The 24832-nt window shown below is 41.3% G+C and overlaps 1 protein-coding gene across 3 annotated transcripts in view; it reads right to left on the bottom strand.

Moving 5' to 3' along the window:
* LOC126259309 (PAN2-PAN3 deadenylation complex subunit PAN3) overlaps positions 1–24832 on the bottom strand; it is a 129618-nt gene that overhangs the window by 74753 nt on the left and 30033 nt on the right. For all 3 annotated transcript variants that reach the window (XM_049955986.1, XM_049955983.1, XM_049955985.1), the window contains 2 exons: positions 9235–9393; positions 3895–4011 (listed from right to left, as the gene is read on the bottom strand). In XM_049955986.1, coding sequence (XP_049811943.1) covers positions 3895–4011; positions 9235–9393 — 276 coding nt within the window. The remainder of the gene's footprint in view (positions 1–3894; positions 4012–9234; positions 9394–24832) is intronic.

Genomic DNA, 24832 nt, shown 5'->3' with positions numbered 1-24832 from the left:
CGAAAGCTCGAAATTTGTGTGTGTGTTTGTGTTTGTTATTGTCTCTATCAACGTACCAACGCTTTCGTTTGGTAAGTTACAGAATCTTTGTTTATATATGTGTGTGTGTGGGCACACATGCACTCTGACTGCCTGTAATGCTACAGAAATGTTTGAGACAGAAAATATTGACTGACAGCCTTGTGAAAGAATCAACAAACTGCTGTGAGTCACAGATTACAGCTTGAGTATGGGATTATGAAAGCAGTTGACCACATTGACACGCTACTGAGTTCAGTCAAACTAGTATGGAATACTGTATGAAAGTCACTCGCCATAAGGTGGAGATGTTGAGTCACAGACAAGCACAACAAGAAGACTTTTAAGCAAGTACACTTTCAACCAAAGTCCTTTGTCTGAATTAAACAAAAAAACACGCACACGCACACACACACACACACACACACACACACACACACACACACACACACACGGACATATGCAATTCACAGTGACTACTGTCTCTGGCTGCCAAGTCCAAACTCCACTTTTGGCTGAAAGCTTACTTGCTTCAGTCTTTTGTCGTGTCTCTGTGTGACTCAACATCTCCACTATATGGCTTAGAATGTTCTTTTCCCACATAATGTGCATTTGAATTTTAAACAGCATGCTCTTCATGAAACAGTAACAAGACAAAAAATGCCAATTTCAGATTTTCATCTATCTTTGGTAAGAGAACATGCCGCAGAAAAGAGGAAAGTTAGCAGAGAAAGTAGCTCTGATGATGAGAATCCTCTATCATTTACTGGGATGCATTTTCCAAATGTTCTTAAAGAGTGAACCCTTGAAGATACCCAATGAGCAGAAGCATAGTTTGCTCTAAAAAAAAAAGTGTACTGAGAAGCCATGTACAAATGCAAAACACGCAATATATCAATGTGTATTGTGCCAAATTTCGGGGATTATGAGAAAACGAGAAAAAAATTAACTGTCACTGACTGCATATGAATATCTATTGAGCATGTGCAGCTCAAAAATTAAAAAAAGTAGTGCACAGTGAGTCACTGAAAAAGAATCGTACACAATAGTCTATTTCTGACGCTCAACAATTATTTGGACACCAATGAAAATTACTTGGCAACACTGATTATTTCACTTAGAAGGTAGCTACAGAAATTTAATCAGGGCCATGAGCTTGAACTATAATGGTGAACTCATAATGAGTTTCCCAGCACACAGTCTTTCGTACAAAACAGTTTACGAAAGAGTTATTAAGCAAGCCCAGATAAACCGAGTTGGTTGGCCATTTTTTATTGCACTGCAGTAACCAGAATATAGTGCAAATCCAAAAGCAGGACTGTCAGTGAAGTACAACACTTATCACTGAAATCATATGTACTACAAAAACCAATGTACAGCCAAAACACAATTGAACTCTTGGACAGAGTGTACATGTATTTATACAAACAATAGAACATTATACGAGTATATAAATATTGTAAACATTAGAAATTTCAAGAAGCTTCCTGAATTAATAAATACTAAATGACAAATAAATATGGGTGCTCGGGTTTGAACTGGCGGCCCACAGCATACCAGATTCTAACTGCTTCACCACACTGTATGCAGCACAACTTGCAGTAATATTCTACAGTATTTATTTTCTAAGTTACATACTAAAAACTAAAAATTATGCTTTGTTGCACCAAAGAAAGCTCAGTTTTGGACAGTCAACCATTTTCAATTCAAAAGAAATGATTCAGAATTTAAGAAACACTATGATTAGCTACCACACAGGATGATTACACAAGTGCCTTATTAGAACTGTTTGCATAGTGTATTATTATAAGTAGACAACCTACCTGTCCATGACTAAGTTCTCAGTACGCAGTAGCCCAAGGACCAATTTCTACAAAGTTACCAAACAACTTTCATCAAAATATTCAACGAAGTGGAGTGAAGAAGTTTGTACTGTGATTTACAGTAAAGACTGATGTAACAGAGTAGGATGACAGAGGTCCAGTGGATCTCTTATTCCTATAGACTCCCTAACATGATGATTGCACCTACAAGAACACCTGAAAGTAAGCTGTGCTAGTTTTTATTCGTTCTTTCTTAAGTTAATACTGTGAACAATCCTTGAAAAAAGAGCAGATACCAAGGACCACATATAAGAACGAAAACCGAACTACTTTGTTGAATCTGAAGAAGCACATTGCTTTCTTCATAGGCCATAATATCTTACTGAATATTACTGAAAATACATAATTCTTAACTGAGAAAACAATTTTAGAGCGAGTTTGTGCAGTAAACCAAATGCAGAGAATCTTCAAAGTCAAAACCTAATTCTCCAAATAGCTATAACTAATGTACTGCCCTATATTTGTAGTATCTACATTGAACAGTCTCAGAGCGACAGCAGATAGAATAATCATTACGTGCTCCAGAAAATATTCATCAGAGAGTGAGGCAGACCTAGCAGGTTACTCACTCCCCGATAGCAGACAGAGAATAAGGCACTTAATGAACACGTAGCCTGACTGCTGGTGATAATGAAACAGTCAACACAGGAATAACAAGAACATTCACAGCACTCAGAAGGTTAGAAGATTACTTTTCTCCTTCCTTTGTTAAGGATATTAACTAGATATTAACCGACAGCGACTAACATTTTATGTGTTGTGTGAAGATACTGCTTGAAGGGCAGATGTTGAGTAACTCTTTCTTTCTGATGCACTGCCTGTATTTGCAGTATCTGCAATGAACAGCCTTTGTCCGAATATGAATTTCATGCAATGCAATGCAACATCTATGGATTGAACATCAGCGTCCAAGCCACTCTAACATTGCAAAGGTTGCGGTAAAAGCAAAATATTTCTCTATACATTCCAACATCTTCAGTCCCCCCCCCCCCCCTTTTTTTAAATTACTGAGCCACCTGTATAGATAGCCAAATTTTTGATTGGTATTGGTGGTAAATTATAACATTATGTCTTCTTGTGTTTACCTTAAACTGAGTTTAATGTAAATACTGATGTTTGTAAGGGAAGACAGTGGCAGCATCAAGTTTTATTAATGTTTTTGAACAAACACTTTGTGTCTTTTCGGGTGTCTTGGAAATATTGTATAGTCTGATGAATGACTGTCTGGTGGAAGTCTGATTAACTTCCAATATCCTAAAACAGCTAGCCTTATGGACATAAAAAAATACACAGTCTCTGTTTACACCAATCTGCAAGACAGAAGATGATGGCATTTTAACTGTTCCACTAGTCATGGACACAGCATGGCTATTGGGCAACTTTAATGGAGATCCATAAGCTGGTGTAAGTGGTTCACTTCCAAGTTGTGTTACAGATTTGATATGTTTGCTATTTGACGAGTGTAGTTCCAGACAGAGTGAAGAATACCATTTCTCCCTTGTTAATCTCTGCAGGACGCTTAGCCTACTCTTAACACAATTTTCTGTGTTTACTATACGGCTTTTCAGGTTCATTTTTCAGTACCTGCTGCATTCATTCATTCCACATTGTGTTTTAAACATCTCACCCCCAGCTCAACCCATACTCACTATTGTTATTAACCAAAAATACCATTAGGGATTATGTATATTCACACATATGTGTAGGAATCCATAAGTACCTAACGAGCTTTTTCCTGTGTGTTCGTTACACACACACACACACAATTTTATTCATACTGTAAGACACTTGGGAGATGAAAACTCAAATAATTAAAAGATCAAAATATAGATATAACAATCAAGAACTTCCCAGTAGCAAACAAAATATTTCTGCTACGTGTATTACACGTAACAGAAGACAAAAACTAAAGTTAGTCTTTCAGTGATTAGAAGTATGTGCAACAAATTAACATAATTTAGAGTAAACAACCTAAAATGAGTGCTGAACTTACAATAATCTCCAAATGCTTTCGTTGTAAACACTTCCCTCAACTGGACAATGTTGGAATGTTGCAGTCTTTTCCACATATCAATCATCACCATGCTCTTCGTATTTAACAGTCGAAATCCTGAAATATGAACAAAATTTTGCTTCAAGTATGCATAACTGCATAACTAAAAGAATAGGGACTTTAAAAACGGGCAGCACTACACTAGAATAATGATGAAGTGAAGAGTATAGTAGTTTTGCTGACATGCATCGAATAATTAACATATTCTCACTGGTGCCAATCCACTTTTGTTCCAGCACAGCTATTTATTTTTTGTTTGGGAAACACAGATACATTCTTTATTTTATTAATGTTTACTGATGAATAACTGTTTCACAAAAACTGTGTCTGTAGTACTACCAACTGTTCATCACATTAAACAGCTTTTCAATCTGAATCATATCCTATTTTAATAGCTCGTAGGAGATACTCTACATTAAATAATTAATTCCACTGGTTGACATCGTTTCAAAATGCCAATTGGCTACTACTCCTAATTAACTTATAGTTCTCTCTTTTTGACAACTTACTTGGGGAGTATGTGCGGGGAGGGGGGGGGGGCCATATATGGGGTGAGGGAGGGTGTACAGTTGTGAGGGAGGGAGTATGAGAGTGAGGGAGGGTGTATAGATAGTGTACAGGGGCAAGTAGGGGTGAATAGACAGTGTGTAGGGATGAGTGAAGATATACGGGCAGAGCATAGGACGGGGAGGGGTGTATGGGGCAAGGGAGGGTGTATTGAGGTGAACCATGGTGTACGGGTGTATTGGGATGAAGATGGGTCCATTGGGGCAAAGGTGGCTAGATTCGCATGAAGATTAATGTTCTGGGGTGAGGAGGAGAGGGTACTGGGGCAAAGGACGCCGTACTGGGGCGAAGGAGAAGGAGAGTGTACTTTGGCAAAGGAGAGTGTACTTTGGCAAAGGAGAGTGTACTTTGGCAAAGGAGAGTGTACTTTGGCAAAGGAGAGTGTACTTTGGCAAAGGAGAGTGTACTTTGGCAAAGGAGAGTATACTGAGGAGAAGGAGGGTGTAATGAGGAGAAGGAGAGTGTACTGAGGAGAAGGAGAATGTACTGAGGAGAAGGAGAATGTACTGAGGAGAAGGAGAATGTACTGAGGAGAAGGAGAATGTACTGAGGAGAAGGAGAATGTACTGAGGAGAAGGAGAATGTACTTGGATGAATGAGTGTATATTGGGATGATTGGGTGTATTAGGACCAAGAAGGGTGATGAGAGTGGTTGGGGTGTATTGAGGCGATGGAGGACGTACTGGGCAGGAGTTTTTTTGATGGTGTTGATATGTTTGGTGTTGAGGGAATGTATGTTGAAAAGGGAGGGTATAAGGGTTATATATCCACGACAGGAATATAGAGGCAAGAGGTAGGTGTGTGGTGGCGAGTAGTGGTGTTTGGTAGCGAGGAGTGGCGGTGTGGGGGCGGGGTGGCAGTGTTGTGGCGAGGGGCATTAGTGTGGCGGCAAGTGGTGGTGGTGGTGGTGGTGGTGGTGGTGGTGGTGGTGGTGGTGGTGGTGGTGGTGGTGTGGCGGCAAGCGGCGGTGGTGTGGCGGCGAGTGGCGGTGGTGTGGCGGCGAGTGGCGGTGGTGTGGGTGGGGGCCAGGATGGTGATGCTGGGGGCATGGAGTGGTGGGGTGGGGGCACGTAGGGAACTGGGTGAGGGGGGATGGATCGAGGTGACAGAAATGAAGTTGAGGGGTATGGTGGTCTGACATGTGGGGGAGGTGGTCGGAGTGGTTGGGAAGCAGTGACAAAGATGGCATGCATGGGTACAAAGTTGGCACAAAGGGGAGCCACAAAGGTGGCCCGAGGGGGAAGAAGGGGTGAAGGGCACGTGGTGGGGAGGAAGCCTAGAGGTGGACACCAGGCCCAGGGTATGAAGCAGTTGGGGTGAGAATGATGGCATGGGTGAGGTCGACAGCTGGACAGAGGGTGAGGGTTGAGTGGATAAGGGAGCAACAGAAAGTGATGGGGAGGGGGAGGGGGAAAAGTGATGGGGAGGGGGAGGGGGAAAAGTGATGGGGAGGGGGAGGGGGAAAAGTGATGGGGAGGGGGAAAAGTGATGGGGAGGGGGAGGGGGAAAAGTGATGGGGAGGGGGAGGGGGAAAGTGATGGGGAGGGGGAGGGGGAAAGTGATGGGGAGGGGGAGGGGGAAAGTGATGGGGAGGGGGAGGGGAAAGTGATGGGGAGGGGGAGGGGGAAAGTGATGGGGAGGGGGAGGGGGAAAGTGATGGGGAGGGGGAAAGTGATGGGGAGGGGGAGGGGGAAAGTGATGGGGAGGGGGAGGGGGAAAGTGATGGGGAGGGGGAAAAGTGATGGGGATGGGGAGGGGGAAAGTGATGGGGATGGGGAGGGGGAAAAGTGATGGGGAGGGGGAAAAGTGATGGGGAGGTGAGGGGGAAAAGTGATGGGGAGGGGAGGGGGGAAAGTGATGGGGAGGGGAGGGGGGAAAGTGATGGGGAGGGGGAGGGAGAAAGTGATGGGGAGGGGGAGGGAGAAAGTGATGGGGAGGGGGAGGGAGAAAGTGATGGGGAGGGGGAGGGAGAAAGTGATGGGGAGGGGGAGGGAGAAAGTGATGGGGAGGGGGAAAGTGATGGGGAGGGGGAAAAGTGATGGGGAGGGGGAAAAGTGATGGGGAGGGGGAAAAGTGATGAGGACTGGGAATGGAGGGGGGGAGGTGAGTGGAAAGCTGAGTGACACGGGGATGCAGCTGAGGAAGGGCACAGGAAGGCAAATGTGTGGGAATTTGGGTGGAGGAGTGGCCAGGGCAGATGAAGGCCACGGTGCATTGTGACAGGGGACTGGGCAGCATGGCAAGAGGAGATGGGAGAGCATGGTGAAAGCAGATTGGAAAGCATGGTGCGAGGGGACTGGAGGGCATGGTTGAGAGGGGGGATTGGAGAGCTTGGTGGGGGGGGGGCAGGATTGGAGAGCATGGTGGGGGGGTAGTGGAATATGGTGAGGAACGGCACTGAGAGAGGGTGCTGAGGGGACGGTATTGGTTGTTGCAGGTCTGAAGTGATGGGGGCATTGGTGGACGAGTGCAGCAGTGAGCTGGTGTTGGAGGGACAGCATGATAGTGAGGGGGTGTTGGGTAGGGACAAGGTGGCTAGGGGGATGTTTGGCTGGTTTTGGCAATGGGGCGTTTGGGGGAGCAGTGATGGGGTGTTTGGGGAGTGTGGCAATAGGCCATTTGAGGGGGGAGAGGTCATGGTGAAGTGAGCATGGGGAGTGTGGCAAGCAAGACATTTAATCAAAGTGTTTTGGGTCAGAGGGCATCATTCTCATTGACTTTAAGCAAGTAAAGCATGTGTGCCAATTTATTGCCCAATATATGGACTAGTTTCATTGTATGAGAGCAAAGCACAGACCTCTCAATACGTGTCCCTGAAAGGTGCTTAATTCTGTTTCCAATTTCTAGAATTACTTTGAAATAAAATAGTAGCGAACCTAAGAGCTGTTGCCGTGACTGGCCCTGCTACTGTGTGGTTGCATTGTCGTGTGTGTGCGCGTTTGTGGGAGGGGAGGGGCATTCGTTAGATTTTGCAATTTGTTGTAGTTCTGCTACAAATATGTCATGTTTGTTTGAGTGAGCAAGAAATTTTGGGTGCTCTACAGAAAGATTCACTGATTCTGGATCAGGAGGAGGGACAACTGAGTGGGATCAGTTTGAAGATGATTCATACTCAGGTAAGCGGCAGTCTACTGGATGTGTTGCTGCAGACACTACTGATGTAATTAAAATTTAGTTCTGTTATGTTTTTCTTCATCTCCTCTCATAAAGCAGTAGCATCCCACATGAATTTCCAAGTTTTGTTCAGAGAATACGAAACCAACTATTGCAATACAAGCATAAAAGAAACAAACTAGTATTGCCCTGATTACAACATGCCTCTCTGAATATTTCAGACTTTTCCAAACAAAAGCCAATTATGTGTGAAATTGCTTAAGAACTCACCACGCAGATTTTTGGAAGACAGTTATAGTTTCTAGCATTATTATAAAATTTGTTATCTATCACAGAACTAAAATAAATATGAGAAATAGATTTTGAAGTTGATCCTTTTTTTAGTATCTCTTTAAGATACATCAATCACTAATGTGCCTGTAATTTTTAAATAATGGCATAAATGGCTGGTTTTCTCTGAGAGAGAAAGAAAAAGAGAGAAAGAAAGAGAGAGAGAGAGAGGTTACTTTTACTTTTATGTGTCTATTAGCAGTACCAAATGTTTCACATACTGAAGTTAAGTACTGGCTGACAATTTTGTTTCATGGTTTATTAGTTCTCTTGATTGAATTTGCATTGATAACAATCTATTTTGTTTTTCAGCTTTACATGCAGACCTTTTCAACCAAGTATCTATTCAAACACAACATGTAACTTAGTGATGCAAGTTATAGGCTTCTATCACAGCACTTCAGGTAATGCTAGTGTAATTCATGTTCCCTGAAGCACAAGTCACGCACCCTGCTAACTTTCCTATTCTAAGAAAGGTAATTAATGCCCTTTCTTCCTTTCTCTTCACCTTTATACATCCTCACATTTATTTTTCAAAGCTGGTGCTCAGAAATCTTTTCCAGTTATTTTTGCTACTGTTGCTTTTGTAAATTATACAGTCAACACTTTTTTTTATATATAAGAAGGATGACACATCTCTTCAATGTTACAGTACATATTACATTGTGTAAATATTGTCATATATGGAAAGATGAAAAACGGGTACTGGTTTTTCAAACAAAAGCTCAGTTCACTTTTTGTCCTCAGTATAGTTACTTACAGTATTTCTAAACACTTTCTAATCTTATGCGCTTGGAGCTATAAAATAGAAAAAAAAGGTGGGAAACATAGCTGAGAACAAGTACTGTTGGCACGACACAAAGCATGTATTAATCAGTTTGTCATTTCAGCATGATGTGTGCATAAAATCTATAAAATTTTTGTAATATTCCACAGAGGAAACAAAATTAATCAATCAAGTGAGTTTCTTCTTGCATTAAAGAACTTTGGTGTATTACAATGCACAAAAGGAAAGAAAAAGAAAATATGAAGGATAGAGAAATAAAAATTAAATGGGTTTCATGTTTTCAAGTCAGTATCATATAAAACAAATGGCTCCTAAGCAAATGCTAAGATAGGTCAAGGTTTACCTATGTTTTTACAAGAAGCCAGAACCAACTGTGTTGAGTATAACTAGGGAAAACATCCAGTTCAAACATCGATAATGGCACTTTATATGGCAGCAGCACACTGCACAAAGACCTTCATTAAAAATAATTTAATACTTACCATGCACTCTTCTCAGACAGTAACGTACACCTGTTTTCGTGTTTGTGGCTTTATATGTTGATATGGGGTAGCCCAATAGCTGAGACTTTCGCAAAGTATTTCCAGTTACAGATTGCAGAGGACAGAGATCATGGTAGTTGTCTATCTCATTGGGCAGATCTACAAACAAGATAAAATTTTTCTTACACTCCATTGTAAAGCAATTAAATATCGCACACACTGTATATGCATTGGCAGATGAAAATGGGTAACAACCATAGAGTAGTTTCCTCAAGAGAAATTGTTCTAGTTTTATGGCCAACACTTACATTTTGTTTGTAGCATGTAGTTTTATTTCTCTTAGTGCTTGTCATCAACAGAGACAAGAGTATTTTTTATCGTGGTACACTTCATGTGATATCGTGTTTAATCCCAGCATGACATTTTATTTAGTGCTTACTCTGAGATTTGCAAGATAAACCAGAGTAACAAAAAAATTTTAACACATATTGTTGTGTTTGTAATCCTCATTTAGGGAGAAATTACAATAAAGAAGAACAGAAATACAAGTATACTCAACATCAGATAGCCACAAGCATTTTAAGATTCACCCCCTCCTTCGCCCCCTTGACCAGTTGATAATCATGACCCCACCTTTTTTGTGGTATTTCTAAGTTTTTATTAATACTAAATTTTAAAATGTGGTTGTGTGTGTTTTTTTTCATGGTGTCTGCAACTCACCACCACCTCTATGTTGCAAGTAGCATTTCATCCTTTTCATGTTGTTATTATTCCATCCTGGACTTCCCATTGTTTAAATTTAAACTATGAACATATATGAAACTGAATACTGTGCAACATTACGTTTACTTGAGTATACAATACAAATCTATGACAAAGGCAGTTGGTTGGTTTGGGGGATTAAAGAGACCAGACTGCGACGGTCATCGGTCCCTTTTTCCAAAAAATTAAAACCACCCAAGGAGAATAAAAACAAACAGCAGGAAAGACGTCAGACGACACAGGACAAGAAATACTCCTACAGAGATCAGACAAAACAAATTAAAATCACACAGAGTGTGACGGTGGTTGGCCGACCATAGAGAAAAAAAGGAAAAGCCAACCACCGAGAATACATTAAAAACTCAGTTTAAAATCGGAGGCCAAAAGCCAGAATCAACACTAAAAAACAGAAACACTCAGATTAAATGATAAAAACCCCCTGCCCGAATAAAACGCAAAACTAAGCCAGCCATAACAGGGTCATCAGATAAAAGGGCAGGGAACGTATCAGGCAGCGCAAATGTCTGCCTGACCACAGCTAAAAGGGGGCAGGCCAACAAAATGTGGGCCACTGTCAAAGCCGCCCCGCAGCGACATAGAGGAGGGTCCTCCCGGCGCAGTAAATAACTGTGTGTCAGCCGGGAGTGGCCAATGCGGAGCCGACAAAGGACGACCGAGTCCCTGCGGTTGGCTCGCATGGATGACCGCCACACAGTCGTCGTCTCCTTAATGGCACGGAGTTTATTGGGCATGATCCGATCGCGCCATTCAGCGTCCCAAAGCGCAAAAACTTTTCGGCGGAGGACTGCCCGCAGATCAGTCTCTGGGAGGCCAACATCCAGAGATGGTTTACTCGTGGCCTCTTTCGCCAGGCGGTCAACATGTTTATTTCCCAGGATACCGACATGACCGGGGGTCCACACAAAGACCACAGAGCGGCCGCAATGGGCAAGAGTATGCAGGGACTCTTGGATAGCCATTAACCAGACGAGAACGAGGGAAACAGTGGTCGAGAGCTCGTAAACCGCTCAGGGAATCGCTACAGATAACGAAGGACTCACCTGAGCAGGAGCGGATATACTCTAGGGCACGAAAGATGGCAACCAGCTCAGCAGTGTAAACGCTGCAGCCATCCTGCAAGGAACGTTGTTCGGAATGGTCCCCTAGAGTTAGCGCATACCCGACACGACCAGCAACCATCGAACCGTCAGTGTAAACAATGCCAGAGCCCTGATACGTGGCCAGGATGGAATAAAAGCGGCGGCGGAAGGCCTCTGGAGGGACGGAGTCCTTCGGGTCCAGTGCCAAGTCGAGCTGAAGGCGAGGGCGAGGAACACACCATGGGGGAGTACATAAAGTGGCCCGGAAAGGAGGTGGAACAGTGAAAACCGTAAGCCCGGAGAGAAGCTCTTTGACGTGGACCGCGATCGTACAACCAGACCGGGGCCGACTTTCTGGCAGATGGACGACCGATTGCGGGAACAGGAGACGATAGTTTGGATGCCCAGGCAAGCTAAAAACATGGGCAGCATAAGCGGCCAGCAAACGTTGGTGCCGTAACCGCAGGGGAGGGACACCTGCCTCCACTAGTATGCTGTCCACAGGGCTGGTGCGGAAGGCACCAGTGGCAAGTCATATCCCGCTGTATAGTATTGGGTCCAGTACCCGCAACGCAGATGGGGAAGCGGAGCCATAAGCCAGGCTCCCATAATCCAAACGGGACTGGATTAACGCCTGGTAGAGCCGTAACAAGGTAGATCGGTCGGCGCCCCAGCTGGTGTGGCTCAAGCATCGCAGAGCATTGAGATGCCGCCAACACGCCTGTTTAAGCTGCCGAATATGAGGCAGCCAAGTCAACTGGGCATCAAAAAGTACACCCAAAAACCTGTGGGTCCCCACCACAGCAAGTAGTTTGCCACACAGGCAGTTATAAAAGTCTAAAGGTGAAGACAAAATGTTCCAACAATCAAATCTTGGAGATGCCACTGCAACTGTGCATTACATTACAGGGATTACATATGTTTCTAAGTATTTATCTTCCCCATTCTCCTCACCACCACCTGTCTTTTCTTCAATACCTATTTTTTGTTTCACAAGATGTTGTTAAAGAAATTAAAAGTCATCTATTGTGAACCTAAATGAAACTCTCAGTCTATTATCTTCAATGGAGAGAGATTGAGAGATGGAGAAGTAACTTTATGCATGCCATGGGAAAGTCTGTTGGGCTCCTTACTGCTCTTGTGCGTGATTGTCTTGGCAGACAGTATTAAATAACAACCTCAGACTTTCTACAGATGAAGCAGTTAACTATAAGGAAATGCTATCTAAAGAAAACTACAACAAATATCCAGGCAGATCTTGGTAAGATTTCAAAGTGGCACAAATGAGGTAATTTGCTTTTAATGTCCACAAATGTAAGAGTGAGTGCTTTACCAAACACAGAAATGCAGTATCCTATTACTACTACATCAATTAGTTACAACTGGAATCAATGAACTCATAAAATACCTGGGTGTAAGAATATATCATTACATGAAAAAGAATGACCACATGCACTGTAGCCATAGCTAAAGCAGATAGCATACTTTGGATCATTGGTAGGATACTGCGAAAATAAAACTGGTCTCCACGGGAGTTCATCTACAAAGCAATTGTGCAACCTTTTCTAAAATATTGCTCAACTGTACAGGAATCACAACAAATAGGATGAACAGGAGATACTGGTTGTATACAAAGAAGGGGAGCTTGAATAGTCACAGATCGGCTACTCATATGCACGTATCACATGGTAAAATTGGGATAGTTGCAGAGTAGGGATGTAAATGTATGTAACTGGATAAATCCAGTACCCATTTATCACATACGAAGTGGAATCCAAAATTTTCGGGACTGGTGCTGCCAGCTAAGAGTACTAGATCTTTGCACCACTAGGTGGCGAAAGCTGCATATCTGATGAGTCGGTGTGCAGAGTGGCATTCAGCTGGGAGGACATGTTGCGTGTCCACAGTGATTTCCATAATACTCTGTGTGTGTGTGTGTGTGTGTGTGTGTGTGTGTATCAAATTCTATGTAAATCTCGGGAAAAGTGCTACGGAGACCTTTGCAATGATTCAACAAGTGTTTGGGGGACAGAGCATGAGCTGTACGCATGTGTTTGAGTGGCATGCTCATTTCACAGCCAGCTGTACAGACGTCGAAGATGATGCTCACACTGGAAGGCCCGTTAGCCGCACAATGCCAGATATTGTTACCAAACTTCAACAATTGGTTCGAACCATTCAAGACTTCACGGATGAAGTGGATATTGGTTATGGGACATGTCAATGAATGTTGACTGATGAACTGGGCATGCATTGTGTCGCTGAAAAATTTGTGCCCAGGATCTTGACTGCCGATCAGAAGGCACAGCACGTTTAAGTGCGCACAGACCTTCGTCAGACTGCATCTGGAGATCCAATCTTCTTGTCACGGGTTATCACCAGCGATGAGAGCTGGATTTACGGTTATGAACCGGAGACAAAGCAACAATCGACCCAGTGGAAGAGCCCAGGCTCTCCAAGACCCAAAAAAGCGAGACACATGAAGAGCAAAGTGAAGAGCATGATAATCGTTTTCTTTGATACCAAGGGAATTGTGCACAAAGAATTTGATCCACCCAACCAAATAGTGAATTCCGCATATTACTGGCTCCGTGAAAACGTGTGGCGACGACAGCCCAAACTTTAGCGTCATGGGAACTGGCTGCTGCATCACAACAATGTGCCCTGGCACACATCCTTGCTCACCAAGACCTTTTTGGCAAAAAGCAAGATGGCGGTTGTACCTCACCCACCATACTCGCCAGATATGGCACCTTGCGACTTCACGCTATTCCCAAAACTGAAACTCAAGTTGAAAGGCCGTCGGTTTGACACACTAGATAGAATTCAAGAAGCATCGCTGGCGGTGATAAACACCCTCAAAGAACAGGACTTTCAGAAAACGTTTGACCAGTGGCAGAAGCGCTGGGACCCGTGTGTAGTTGCAGATGGGAACTACTTTGAGGGTGACAGTGACTGTTAGTCCAAAGGTAAGGTTTTCAACAGATGGCAGCACCAGTCCCGAAAATTTTGGAAAGCACCTCGTATGATAAAAATGAATTATAATTTCCCCACACTCCGGTAGATTTTACCACCAATAAATGTATCATCCTCACCACTATTTTATGCTTTTCTGTGTCCCCGTGGACACAGAAACCCATTACATTACAGAAATCATTACAGAAACCCATTTCAGTGTGAACCAGTAATATCCCACCTCCCAAGACTGTGCTAGAGTACAATGTTTTATTTAATATCTGCTTAGGAACCAGATCAGCTGATATTCAACAAACTCTCTATATTTTTAATAACAAACTCTGAAATATGGCTATGTTCCACATTCTGCCTGCACGAGAGATGACTCTACTCTTTGGATTGTAGTTGCTCCTTGGAGAGCTAAATTTAAAGCCAAAAGCAGATAGATGACACACACTGTTATGGTATGTGATCACTAACAGATGTGAACAAATCCTGAACAGAACTGCTTCTCATTGCTGTCTGACATTAATTCCACATTTATTTTACTCTCCTACTTTGAAGAATGTATTAAAAGTACTAGACTGCAATTTTTCTCAAGGATGTAACAAAATGCTGAAAAGGTATTTAAACAAGTTTCACTTTATGAACAGTGCATTTCCAAGAGTGAACATATGTGCAAGGTTTCTGTAAGACCTTCAGATGTTTGGTTTGTGATGTTTACTGATGAATCTGCATCAAAGTCTTAGGATGCACCAGGAGTTGTTTTTACCTATGACTGTAGTGATCTGCTGTGCGGCTACGCATCTTCAAGCCAAATGATAACTGAATTACACTAGATCAGTTTCCAAAGTTTCTATACAAAGCCCTAAATATGACCAGCAATTTACAGGCAACAGGTGGAGATCTGCAGCTGCTCCTACACAACAAGATCATTGAGCACCATTAATTACTGTCTTACAATTCTCGGCAGGGCTACTGAATTTTCAGTGACATATAGGATGGAGTCTAACCAAGAGTATTCAAGACAATGAAGGGAATCTGTATTTTCTCTGAATACATAATAAATCAATGGAACTTTAATGAGACCTCCCCTTTCACGGAATAATGTACTTTCAAGGAGCTTGCATATTAGTTAACTTCACATTTACTTACTTCAGATGATTATTTCCTTCAGGTGTAGGAGCAGTAGAGCAAGTACCAACAGTTAATTATTTATCTACTCTCCTAGCCACATCTGAATTAAAATTAAAGGTAATGTTATAAGCAAATTTAGAAAACTGCTTATTCTATGGATATCTCACTATTGACTTTCTTTTTCCCCGCTCTTATAATCAGCAAACCTAATGATCCCATTCCCTCCCCAAACCACCAATTAACTTCCCTTTCAATTCTCCCAAATCCATGTCACTATATGGTGTCCACAAAGTCTGAGTACATAGGAAATTTGGCTGCCTCACTGGATAGGGAGAAGACGTGTGGAGTGGTCCCATCATTTGCCAGACCTTTCTACCCTGGATTTATTTTTCTGGGGTGTGCCAAAAGAGAAAGTTTACTAGATGAAGATAGCAAATTTAAACCACCTGACAGAACGCATTACCAGTCAAGTGTGCTAAAATCGATGGAATTCAGACCTATTCCATTGAGTTCACCTTAATCTTGCAAGGCACATCAAATAATGCATTGAAAAGCATGGAGATCATGTTGAAAACTTTTATTAACATTGAAGTGACTAAATGTGCTTTATTATTACATATTAGAATTCCCTTTGTACCCAGACTTTATGGACACCCTTATGTACACTACCCTGCAAAAATTAAGAATGAGATGGATAAAGTAACATAACACATGAAAAATTTGGTGACAATGAATGAAATTGCAGGATCAAACTGCCAGAAGTCTCCCAGCCATGCACAGAAAGATGGATGAAACATGGTGTGAGATCAGTGTGACTACAGTGCCCAATGAGACGGGCTCCACAACATGAGGCAGTTGAAGGAATGGCAAAAGACAGTGTGCATCAATCAGTGAGCAATTAACAGTGCACTGCAGTGTTGTTATTCATTATAGAATGGCCAGGACACAACATTTAGACCATTTCACATAGGGAAACAATCACTGGGAATATGGAAGAAGGATGAGTGTGATGATTATAGCACAGGAGTTTATTATTTTTTACAGCATTGTTTCAAACAATTGAAATATCAGCTAGGAATATCAACAATGTAGAAAAAGATAAGATTGCTACTTACCATAAAGACACATTAAGTTGCAGACAGGCACAGCTAAAAGACACTTACATAAAGCTTTCGGCTACAGCCTTAATTAGCAACAGAGAAACACACAATATTCACACACACAAGGAAGCGCACCTGACACACTCATCCAGAATGTAACTTTCACTTTGGATGCAAGCAGCAATCTAGAGGGTGCGAGGAAGGGGTAGTAATGTATGGTTGGTGGAAGAAATGAACACATTCTGGTAGAGTGCGCAGTGACTACAATGCCATCAGGTGCAGTGACAGGAGGTTGTGGGGCAGGAAAGTGGGAAAAAACAGGGGGGGGGGAGAGGGGAGAAGGAGAGGAGTGGGCAAAGATGGGCAGGTTATTTAACAGAGGGTGGCAACAAAGAGGATAGGAGACGAGAATGGAGATGAGATGATAGGAGCACTCAAAATCATGGTCATCAGCACCCTGATGAAAAGTCAGCAGGCCAATCTCATACGCGTGCGTGTGGGAGGAGGGGATGCCAATCTCATGTGCATGGTGGAGAGGGGAAGTTTTTCTTTATTCATGGGAGGAGGCAGTTGCTTGGGTTGAGGGGATGGCTTAGTAGGCTTCTGATGGTGAGCAGTGGTATGTGGCTTAGGTGGTAAGCCAATTGCGAACAGCTTCCGTTTCAAGTGTGGAGTTTCTCCCACAGGTACACCAACAAGTGTGTGTGTGTGTGCGCTCGCAATTGAATCTGTGGTCTGAGTTTGTGTGGAGGCATCACACTTGGCAGCTGGCACCTTAAGGGCTAATGCAAAAGAAGTAGCAAAAACCGGAGGTTGCATAGCTTTGAAAGCTTTTTTAGCTTCACCATTGGGTATGCATCTCTTGATTTCCAAGTCCTGAAATTTCCTTTCCTCATTGTAAAACTCACACTTTTAGCTCCACATTGGGTGATCCCTGCAGCAGTTTACACATTTTGAAGGAGGGGCACAAGAATTGCCTCATTTGTGAACTGAGCCTCCACAACTGCTACACACATCCCTCCCATTACATCCCAAAGTGGTATGGCCATATCTTTGACATTTGAAGCATCACATTGGTTTAGGAATAAACGGGCAAACCTTAAAATGGATATAGTCGGCAAGGGCATGTTCAGGTAATTCTGGATTACTGTAGTGTTTCGAGAATTTCTGGGTAAATTCTAGAACCACTCAGCCTTCTACAGTCTCGAACACATGATATTTTAGAAGTGAGTGTAGGATGATAGAATCCTTCTACTGTGCTCCACACGTTTGTGTGTGCAGGTTTGAAATTCAGTCCTGAGAAGAATGTAGACGCGGTGGTCGAGCAGCAATGACAAGTACCTGTTGGGTGATCCATGGAAGTTTTAGTGAAACTGTACGGAAGAACCATGGAGCTTCTATGTTATTCTGTGCTAATTGTGTCAGTGACCAGTGTTATAATAATGAAAACAGTTGAGAAGGTACTCTTGAGAAAAACTCTTGTCTTAGCCTTGTTGAAGGGTAGAAGTGCTTCTGATTTATGTTGAGAATGGACATGGTGTTTAAGCCACCTTTCTCGTATATGTGATTTAGTTTGTTTCTGACATTTGGAGACACGAGAGACTTACTAAACAGTATGTCTTTATGTGAAGAGTGGGTTTTGTAACATGTCTGAAGTTTAAATACATGTTGATAATTGAAGCAAATGAAAATTAGTATGTCTACTTATATTTATAAGTAGAAAGAGTCTTAAGAAATTGCTCTAACTAGCAGCACAAAAATAAGCTGTTGTGTGGTACCACAGCAACTAAACCAAATACTCCGAGACAACGGAACATGATCAAGTATTTAAAGGAGCAAAATTTTGAATTGAGAAATAGAGAAGAAGATTCCAGTGTGTTTCTCTAAGAAGAAATACGCCTAGAACACTATGACTAAGAAGAACCGGTGCAGGGAGTGTTGAGCTCTCTTATACATCGCGGGGACGCAGACGCGTAAACCAACATCCGACACTGCCGGCACCAGTTGCTGTTCACCAGTGCTGACCTGCCTCCACATCTGCTCACCGACACAACGCAAATTCTCCGCCGGGTGAGCATAAAACAGAACTTTATTGTTTTAGTACAAAGTGGCACAAACTGTTCAGTGATCCTTATAAGTGTAGTTACCATACTTAAAGTTAGTTAAATGCTTACAAGATCAAAAGCTTGCAAGAATATGGATAACATATGACAAGAATCAAAACTCAAGATGTGACTGAGTATTCAATTAAATGCTCAAAATGAGACTAAGTGAAAAACTAGACTCAGTACATTCTCAATTAAATGCCGAAACAACAAATTGTTAAATGCCAAAGTCGACTCACATAGCAAAGAATTCAGTAATCCATGTAAAGGCATGGATGCTTTAAAGACTGAATTTGAAATTAGATTTAAAGAATTAATTGACTAGTTCCTTGACAATTCATGTAAATCAAATGTTTACTGACTTCACCAGAAACAGAATGATAATTTTCAGAATTTGACAAAAAGGTTAGAATTGAATATTTAAGACAAATGTAATAGGGTAGAATCAGAGCTTAATGAAAAGTTAAGAATCTTTCAAAATGTGTGTAATGTTAGATTTAATGATGTAAAGCAAGGGTTGAGTACTTTGAAAGAGAGTGTCGATAAGCAGAATAATTTAATGCCAATGATTCAATCGCAAATCACAGGTGTTAATACACGAGTAGATAACGTGGAAAGGAACTTCAAAGAGAAATTAGTGAACTCTAATATCGTAAATATATGTAGTTTGGAGGAACAGGTTGAAGAAATTATAGATCGAAAAGTTGCCGAGAGAGTAACATCCAGAAATGTATCTCCAACTCTATTTTATGAACTTAGTGATACCAAGAAAGTTATAGATGATCTGTGGAAAGAATTCAAGCTTATCCAGGATAAAGTAGACAAAAGGGTAACTTTGCCTAGTGTGGTATTAACTAGTGAAGTGACGACTGATCTGCAAAGGGTGGCTAATTCAGGGTTAATTCCCCAAATTTAAGCTCGATGGAGAAGTACATCTGACACAGTTCTTGAAAAGCTTTGCCCAAAAATTTGGAAGACTCTAAAATGATTAAATTTGCTGTGCATTACCTTCTAGGAGAAGAAGCCTCAGAATGGGGAACTGTGAATACTGAGAATTTTTCTTCTTGGGGAGACTCCCAAGATAAATTTAAAGAGAAATACTGGTCTGCTAGTGCGCAAGAAAAATTAATATCAGATCTTTAGGAGCCAAAATATTACAATAATACTTGGGGTACTATGAGGAAGTATTTTGACTGGCATCTAACATGGACGAAGTATTTAGATAAGCCGGTCGAAGAAGAGGGATTGGTTCGAATTTTAATCAGACGATTACCCATCTATGCAAGAAAGGACATCTTATGTAGGGTTGGAAAACGGTAGAAGAGTTGTTGTCTTTTGTTGACGCACTAAATGACATAAATAAGAACCGTAACGAAACTTTACACCAAGGGGAAAATTCGAACTATGAAAGAAATAGTGGAAATAATTTTAAGAAGCATGAAGTAAACCTCGCAAAAGTACACCAGTACAATAAGCAAAATTGTAATGACAATTACCAAAAGAAGCATCCACATTCAAATATACATCTTGTAACTTTTCAAGAATTCGCACTGAGTAACCAGAAAACACTGAATGGAAATGTAGTATCTCGTTTCGGTAATAAACCCGTAATGAGTCGTAATAAGAAAACATGCTTCGATCTGGATCCAGAACCGGGGCACAGCTCATGGAGATACATTAGGAAGCCTTGTTCATTATACTTATGTTAATTTTACGCACAGAATACCTACAAGGGAATGGTTACTGCTTGAAGAACCAAACTTATTTATTAATAACCCACAACCTATAATAGCAGGGACAGTGGAAACTTCGGAGGTTAACATATTTATAGACTCAGGGAGTGAGGTATCACTCATCTCCAGCGCATTATTTAATTCATTACAGGATAAACAACACCTACCATTATTGCCAAAATACAGTCGAGATAACAGGAACGAAAAGTAAAATTATGAAATACAAAATTCAAGTGAACTGTCATACTGGAAATATATTATTTTGTCACACACTGTTGATAGTGGAGAATATTAACAGAGATGTATTGTTTGGTTTAGATTGGTTATTATTAGAGTTTATGAAGAAAATCTCCTTTGTTATGGTAAAGGGGATAATAGATGTTGGACACCATTTGTTACATATAGCTGCATTGGAAAACAAACAACGGAATGTCAGTGTCTGCGATTAACAGCTACAGAGCAATTATCACCAAAGATCAATAATGTAGATCCAGGAACACATCGAACGGATATACAAGACAAAGTTAATGAATCCCAAATATTAACCGAACAGCAAAAACGAGATTTATATAAAATTTTAAAGGAGTATGAAGTAGTATTTTCCGATCATCCAGGTAATATCAGCGACTACATCTGTAAGTTCAAAATCAAAGATGACAGTCCATTCTTTTGCAAACCATATCCAATACCAGTAAGTTTGAAAGAAGCAGCTAGGGAAGAAACCAACAAAATGATTGATGACAATATTATGGAACAAAGTTCCAGCATAATGAATAAGCCTCTGGTCGTAGTGAAAAAAGCTACGGGGAGGGGGACTGATTAGTGTTAGATGCTCAAACATTGAATGGACATATACAGACAGAGAGAGAGAGAGAGCGGACAATTAATATTGATAAACTGTTATCCAAACTTGAAAAGGCAATTTTTTTTTTTTTTTTTTAGAATGATGGATTTGATTGAGAGATATTGGCAAATAAAATTACATCCAGAATTCACAAAGTATATGGCATTTTTGTTTGATGGTAAATCGTATCATTTCAATGTATTGCCATTTGGACTTAATATCTCAGCATCTGTATTTATACATGTGCTAGATGAGGCACTAAGAAGACTGTTATTGAAGGATTTGATAATATATGTAAACACTAATCCTAATAATATCAGCTACTTGGGAAGAACATTGTTTAACTGTTTGTGCAAGACTTTGAAAAGATTTAAAGACAAAGGTATTTAGGGTGAAAATATCTAAATCGCACTTTACGCATCAAGAACTTAAGTTCTTAGGTCATATTGTAGGGGTAGAAGGAATTAGACCAGACCTGGAATGCTTAAAAACTATCAAAGAATGTCCACACCCCCAAAACTTAAGACAATTAAAAGGTTTTATAGGTACAGCCAGATACTATAGACAGTACGTACGAGGGCAAGAACTAAATGACCCAAGAAATTTACGTTTACTAATAAAGGGAGTACCATGGATTTGGGATCAAGGTGAAAATGATGCATTTAAAACGTTAAAAAGAGTGCTTGTTGAATCACCCAGACTACATCAGCCCGTTATGGGCGAACCGTTTAAAATTTCGACAGATGCACCCGATTATGGTATTGCTGCCGAACTTTTTCAAGGGGAGTGGGATGCAAATAGTGTAAAACACAGAACCATAGCTTTCGCAAGCCGTAGCCTAAATAAGCATGAATTAAATTACACGGCTACCAAAAAGGAATTATTGGCAGTTGTATGTAGTACTCAAAAATTTCACACACTAGTATGGGGACCTGCAATCCATCTTTATACAGATCATCAAGCTTTATCCTTTCTAATGAGTAGTCGATTCTTACACAGTAGGTTAATGCGATGGATGCTTTTCCTACAGGAATATGATATTAGGATACAATACGAAAAAGGTTCCAAAAATATAGTGCCTCATGCTTTGTCTAGGCTACCCATAGGAATGGAAGAATTAAAATGTACAGAAGGATCCGGCATTATTTTTGCGATTAATTTTATGTCAGCAGAATATCCGAACATCAGAGTAAAGGAAATGACTCAAAGAATGACAGAAAATATCCAGCATGATTCCTATTTCACAGAAATATTTTCTATGTGCGTCCAAAACTCATTACCTCCTAACCAATTATGAAAATAAAAAATTATAAGTCATAACTTGTTTTGGAGGGAAAGCATAACATCACAGCGTTGGTGCTTATGTATACCGAAGGTAATGAAAGACGCATTTGTGTGGCTATGTTCATACAGAATATGGACACTTCGGAATCAAAAAGTGTATAGCCCATATGAATAAGTTTTATTATTTTAAGAAGTTGTTGTTGTTGTTGTTGTTGTTGTCATCATCGTCGTCGTCTTCAGTCCAGAGACTGGTTTGATGCAGCTCTCCATGCTACTCTATCCTCTGCAAGCTTCTTCATCTCCCAGTACCTACTGCAGCCTACATCCTTCTGAATCTGTTTCGTGTATTCATCTCTTGGTCTCCCTCTACGATTTTTACCCTCCACACTGCCCTTCAATGCTAAATTTGTGATCCCTTGATGCCTCAGAACATGTCCTACCAACCGGTCCCTTCTTCTTGTCAAGTTGTGCCACAAACTCCTCTTCTCCCCAATTCTATTCAATACCTCCTCATTAGTTATGTGATCTACCCATCTAATCTTCAGCATTCTTCGGTAGCACCACATTTCGAAAGGTTCTATTCTCTTCTTGTCCAAACTATTTATCGTCCACGTTTCACTTCCATATATGGCTACACTCCATACAATTACTTTCAGAAACGACTTCCTGACACTTAAATCTATACTTGATGTTAACAATTTTCTCTTCTTCAGAAACGCTTTCCTTGCCATTGCCAGTCTACATTTTATATCCTCTCTACTTTGACTATCATCAGTTATTTTGCTCCCCAAATAGCAAAACTCCTTTACTACTTTAAGTGTCTCATTTCCTAATCTAATTCCCTCAGTATCACCCGATTTAATTCGACTGCATCCCATTATCCTCGTTTTGCTTTTGTTGATGTTCATCTTATATCCTCCTTTCAAGACACTGTCCATTCCGTTCAACTGCTCTTCCAAGTCCTTTGCTGTCTCTGACAGAATTACTATGTCTTCGGCAAACCTCAAAGTTTTTATTTCTTCTCCATGGATTTTAATACCTACTCCAAATTTTTCTTTCGCTTTCTTTACTGTTTGCTCAATGTACAGATTGAATAACATCAGGGATAGGCTACAACCCTGTCTCACTCCCTTCCCAACCACTGCTTCCCTTTCATGACCCTCGACTCTTATAACTGCCATCTGGTTTCTGTACAAATTGTAAATAGCCTTTCGCTCCCTGTATTTTACCCCTGCCACCTTCAGGATTTGGAAGAATATTCGAGTCAACATTGTCAAAAGCTTTCTCTAAGTCTACAAATGCTGGAAACGTAGGTTTGCCTTTTCTTAATCTATTTTCTAAGATAAGTCGTAAGGTCAGTATTACCTTACATGTTGCAATATTTCTATGGAATCCAAACTGATCTTCTCCGAGGTCGGCTTCTACCAGTTTTTCCATTCGTTTGTAAAGAATTCGTGTTAGTATATGTAATTTAGTCTGTTTCTGACATTTGGAGACATGAGAGACTTACTAAACAGTATGTATTTACGTGAAGAGAGGGATTTGTAACATGTCTGAAGTTTAAATATACGTTGATAATTGAAGTAAATGAAAAATAGTATATCTACTTCTTTTTATAAGTAGAAAGAGCATTAAGAAATTCCTCTACCTAGCAGCATACTTTGGAGAAGAAGAGAAAGAGAGTTTGGAGCAGCAGGCTAGCCAGCAAAGAAGGTTGGCCGAGCATCTCAAGTAAGTCATCACGTAAAAGAAGTGGAAGTTTGTGTATCTACTTCACACTTAAATTGTCGTCCAAAGTGTTAGAGTACTAAACATTAGAAGAAATGGTCCAGATTTGTCCAATTTGACTCTCCTCATATAGTTCTGCACTTCTGTGATGCCCATATTTTTTCATTCTTCACGTAACCCCATGGGGTCCACTTCCATTATATTGGAGCAGGTAACCACGCCCCTATTAAAGTTAAGGGTGTTGTGAAACTCAGCTTCAACTGGTAGTCACCTAAGGCCTAACATCCCAGATGCTTAAGTACTTGGTTTGAATTAGCAGTTTCAACTGGAAGTGTTCCATTATGAAGTCCTTTGACACTTTTTAGGGATCCAGTAATACCTTCCAATGCCTTGTGAATTTAGAAAGGGGAGACCCTCTCAAAAGCTCTCCCTGTTTGTTTGGTTACAATAAAAGTGTTATGGCACACGAATGCCCTGTTACTGTGATTCTGAGACTTCTTTCCGTGCGGACCGACTGACCGAGCTCTCTTTGGTGAGTGGGAGTTGGTACTACCTGATGGTACAACCCAGAGGTGGAAAATGTTGGATGAAGGGTGTGGGGACTGTATGTTACCACAGAGTGAGGCTGGGATAGTTGTGTGGTGTCACCGCCAGACACCACACTTGCTAGGTGGTAGCTTTAAATCGGCCGCGGTCCATTAGTACATGTCGGACCCGCGTGTCGCCACTGTCAGTGATCACAGACCAAGCGCCACCACACGGCAGGTCTCGAGACGGACTAGCACTTGCCCCAGTTGTACGGACGACTTAGCTAGCGATGCACACTGACGAAGCCTCGCTCATTTGCAGA

Source organism: Schistocerca nitens, chromosome 5 (assembly GCF_023898315.1).
Source record: "Schistocerca nitens isolate TAMUIC-IGC-003100 chromosome 5, iqSchNite1.1, whole genome shotgun sequence".
NCBI lineage: Eukaryota > Metazoa > Arthropoda > Insecta > Orthoptera > Acrididae > Schistocerca > Schistocerca nitens.
This window is presented reverse-complemented; position numbering and strand designations above follow the sequence as displayed.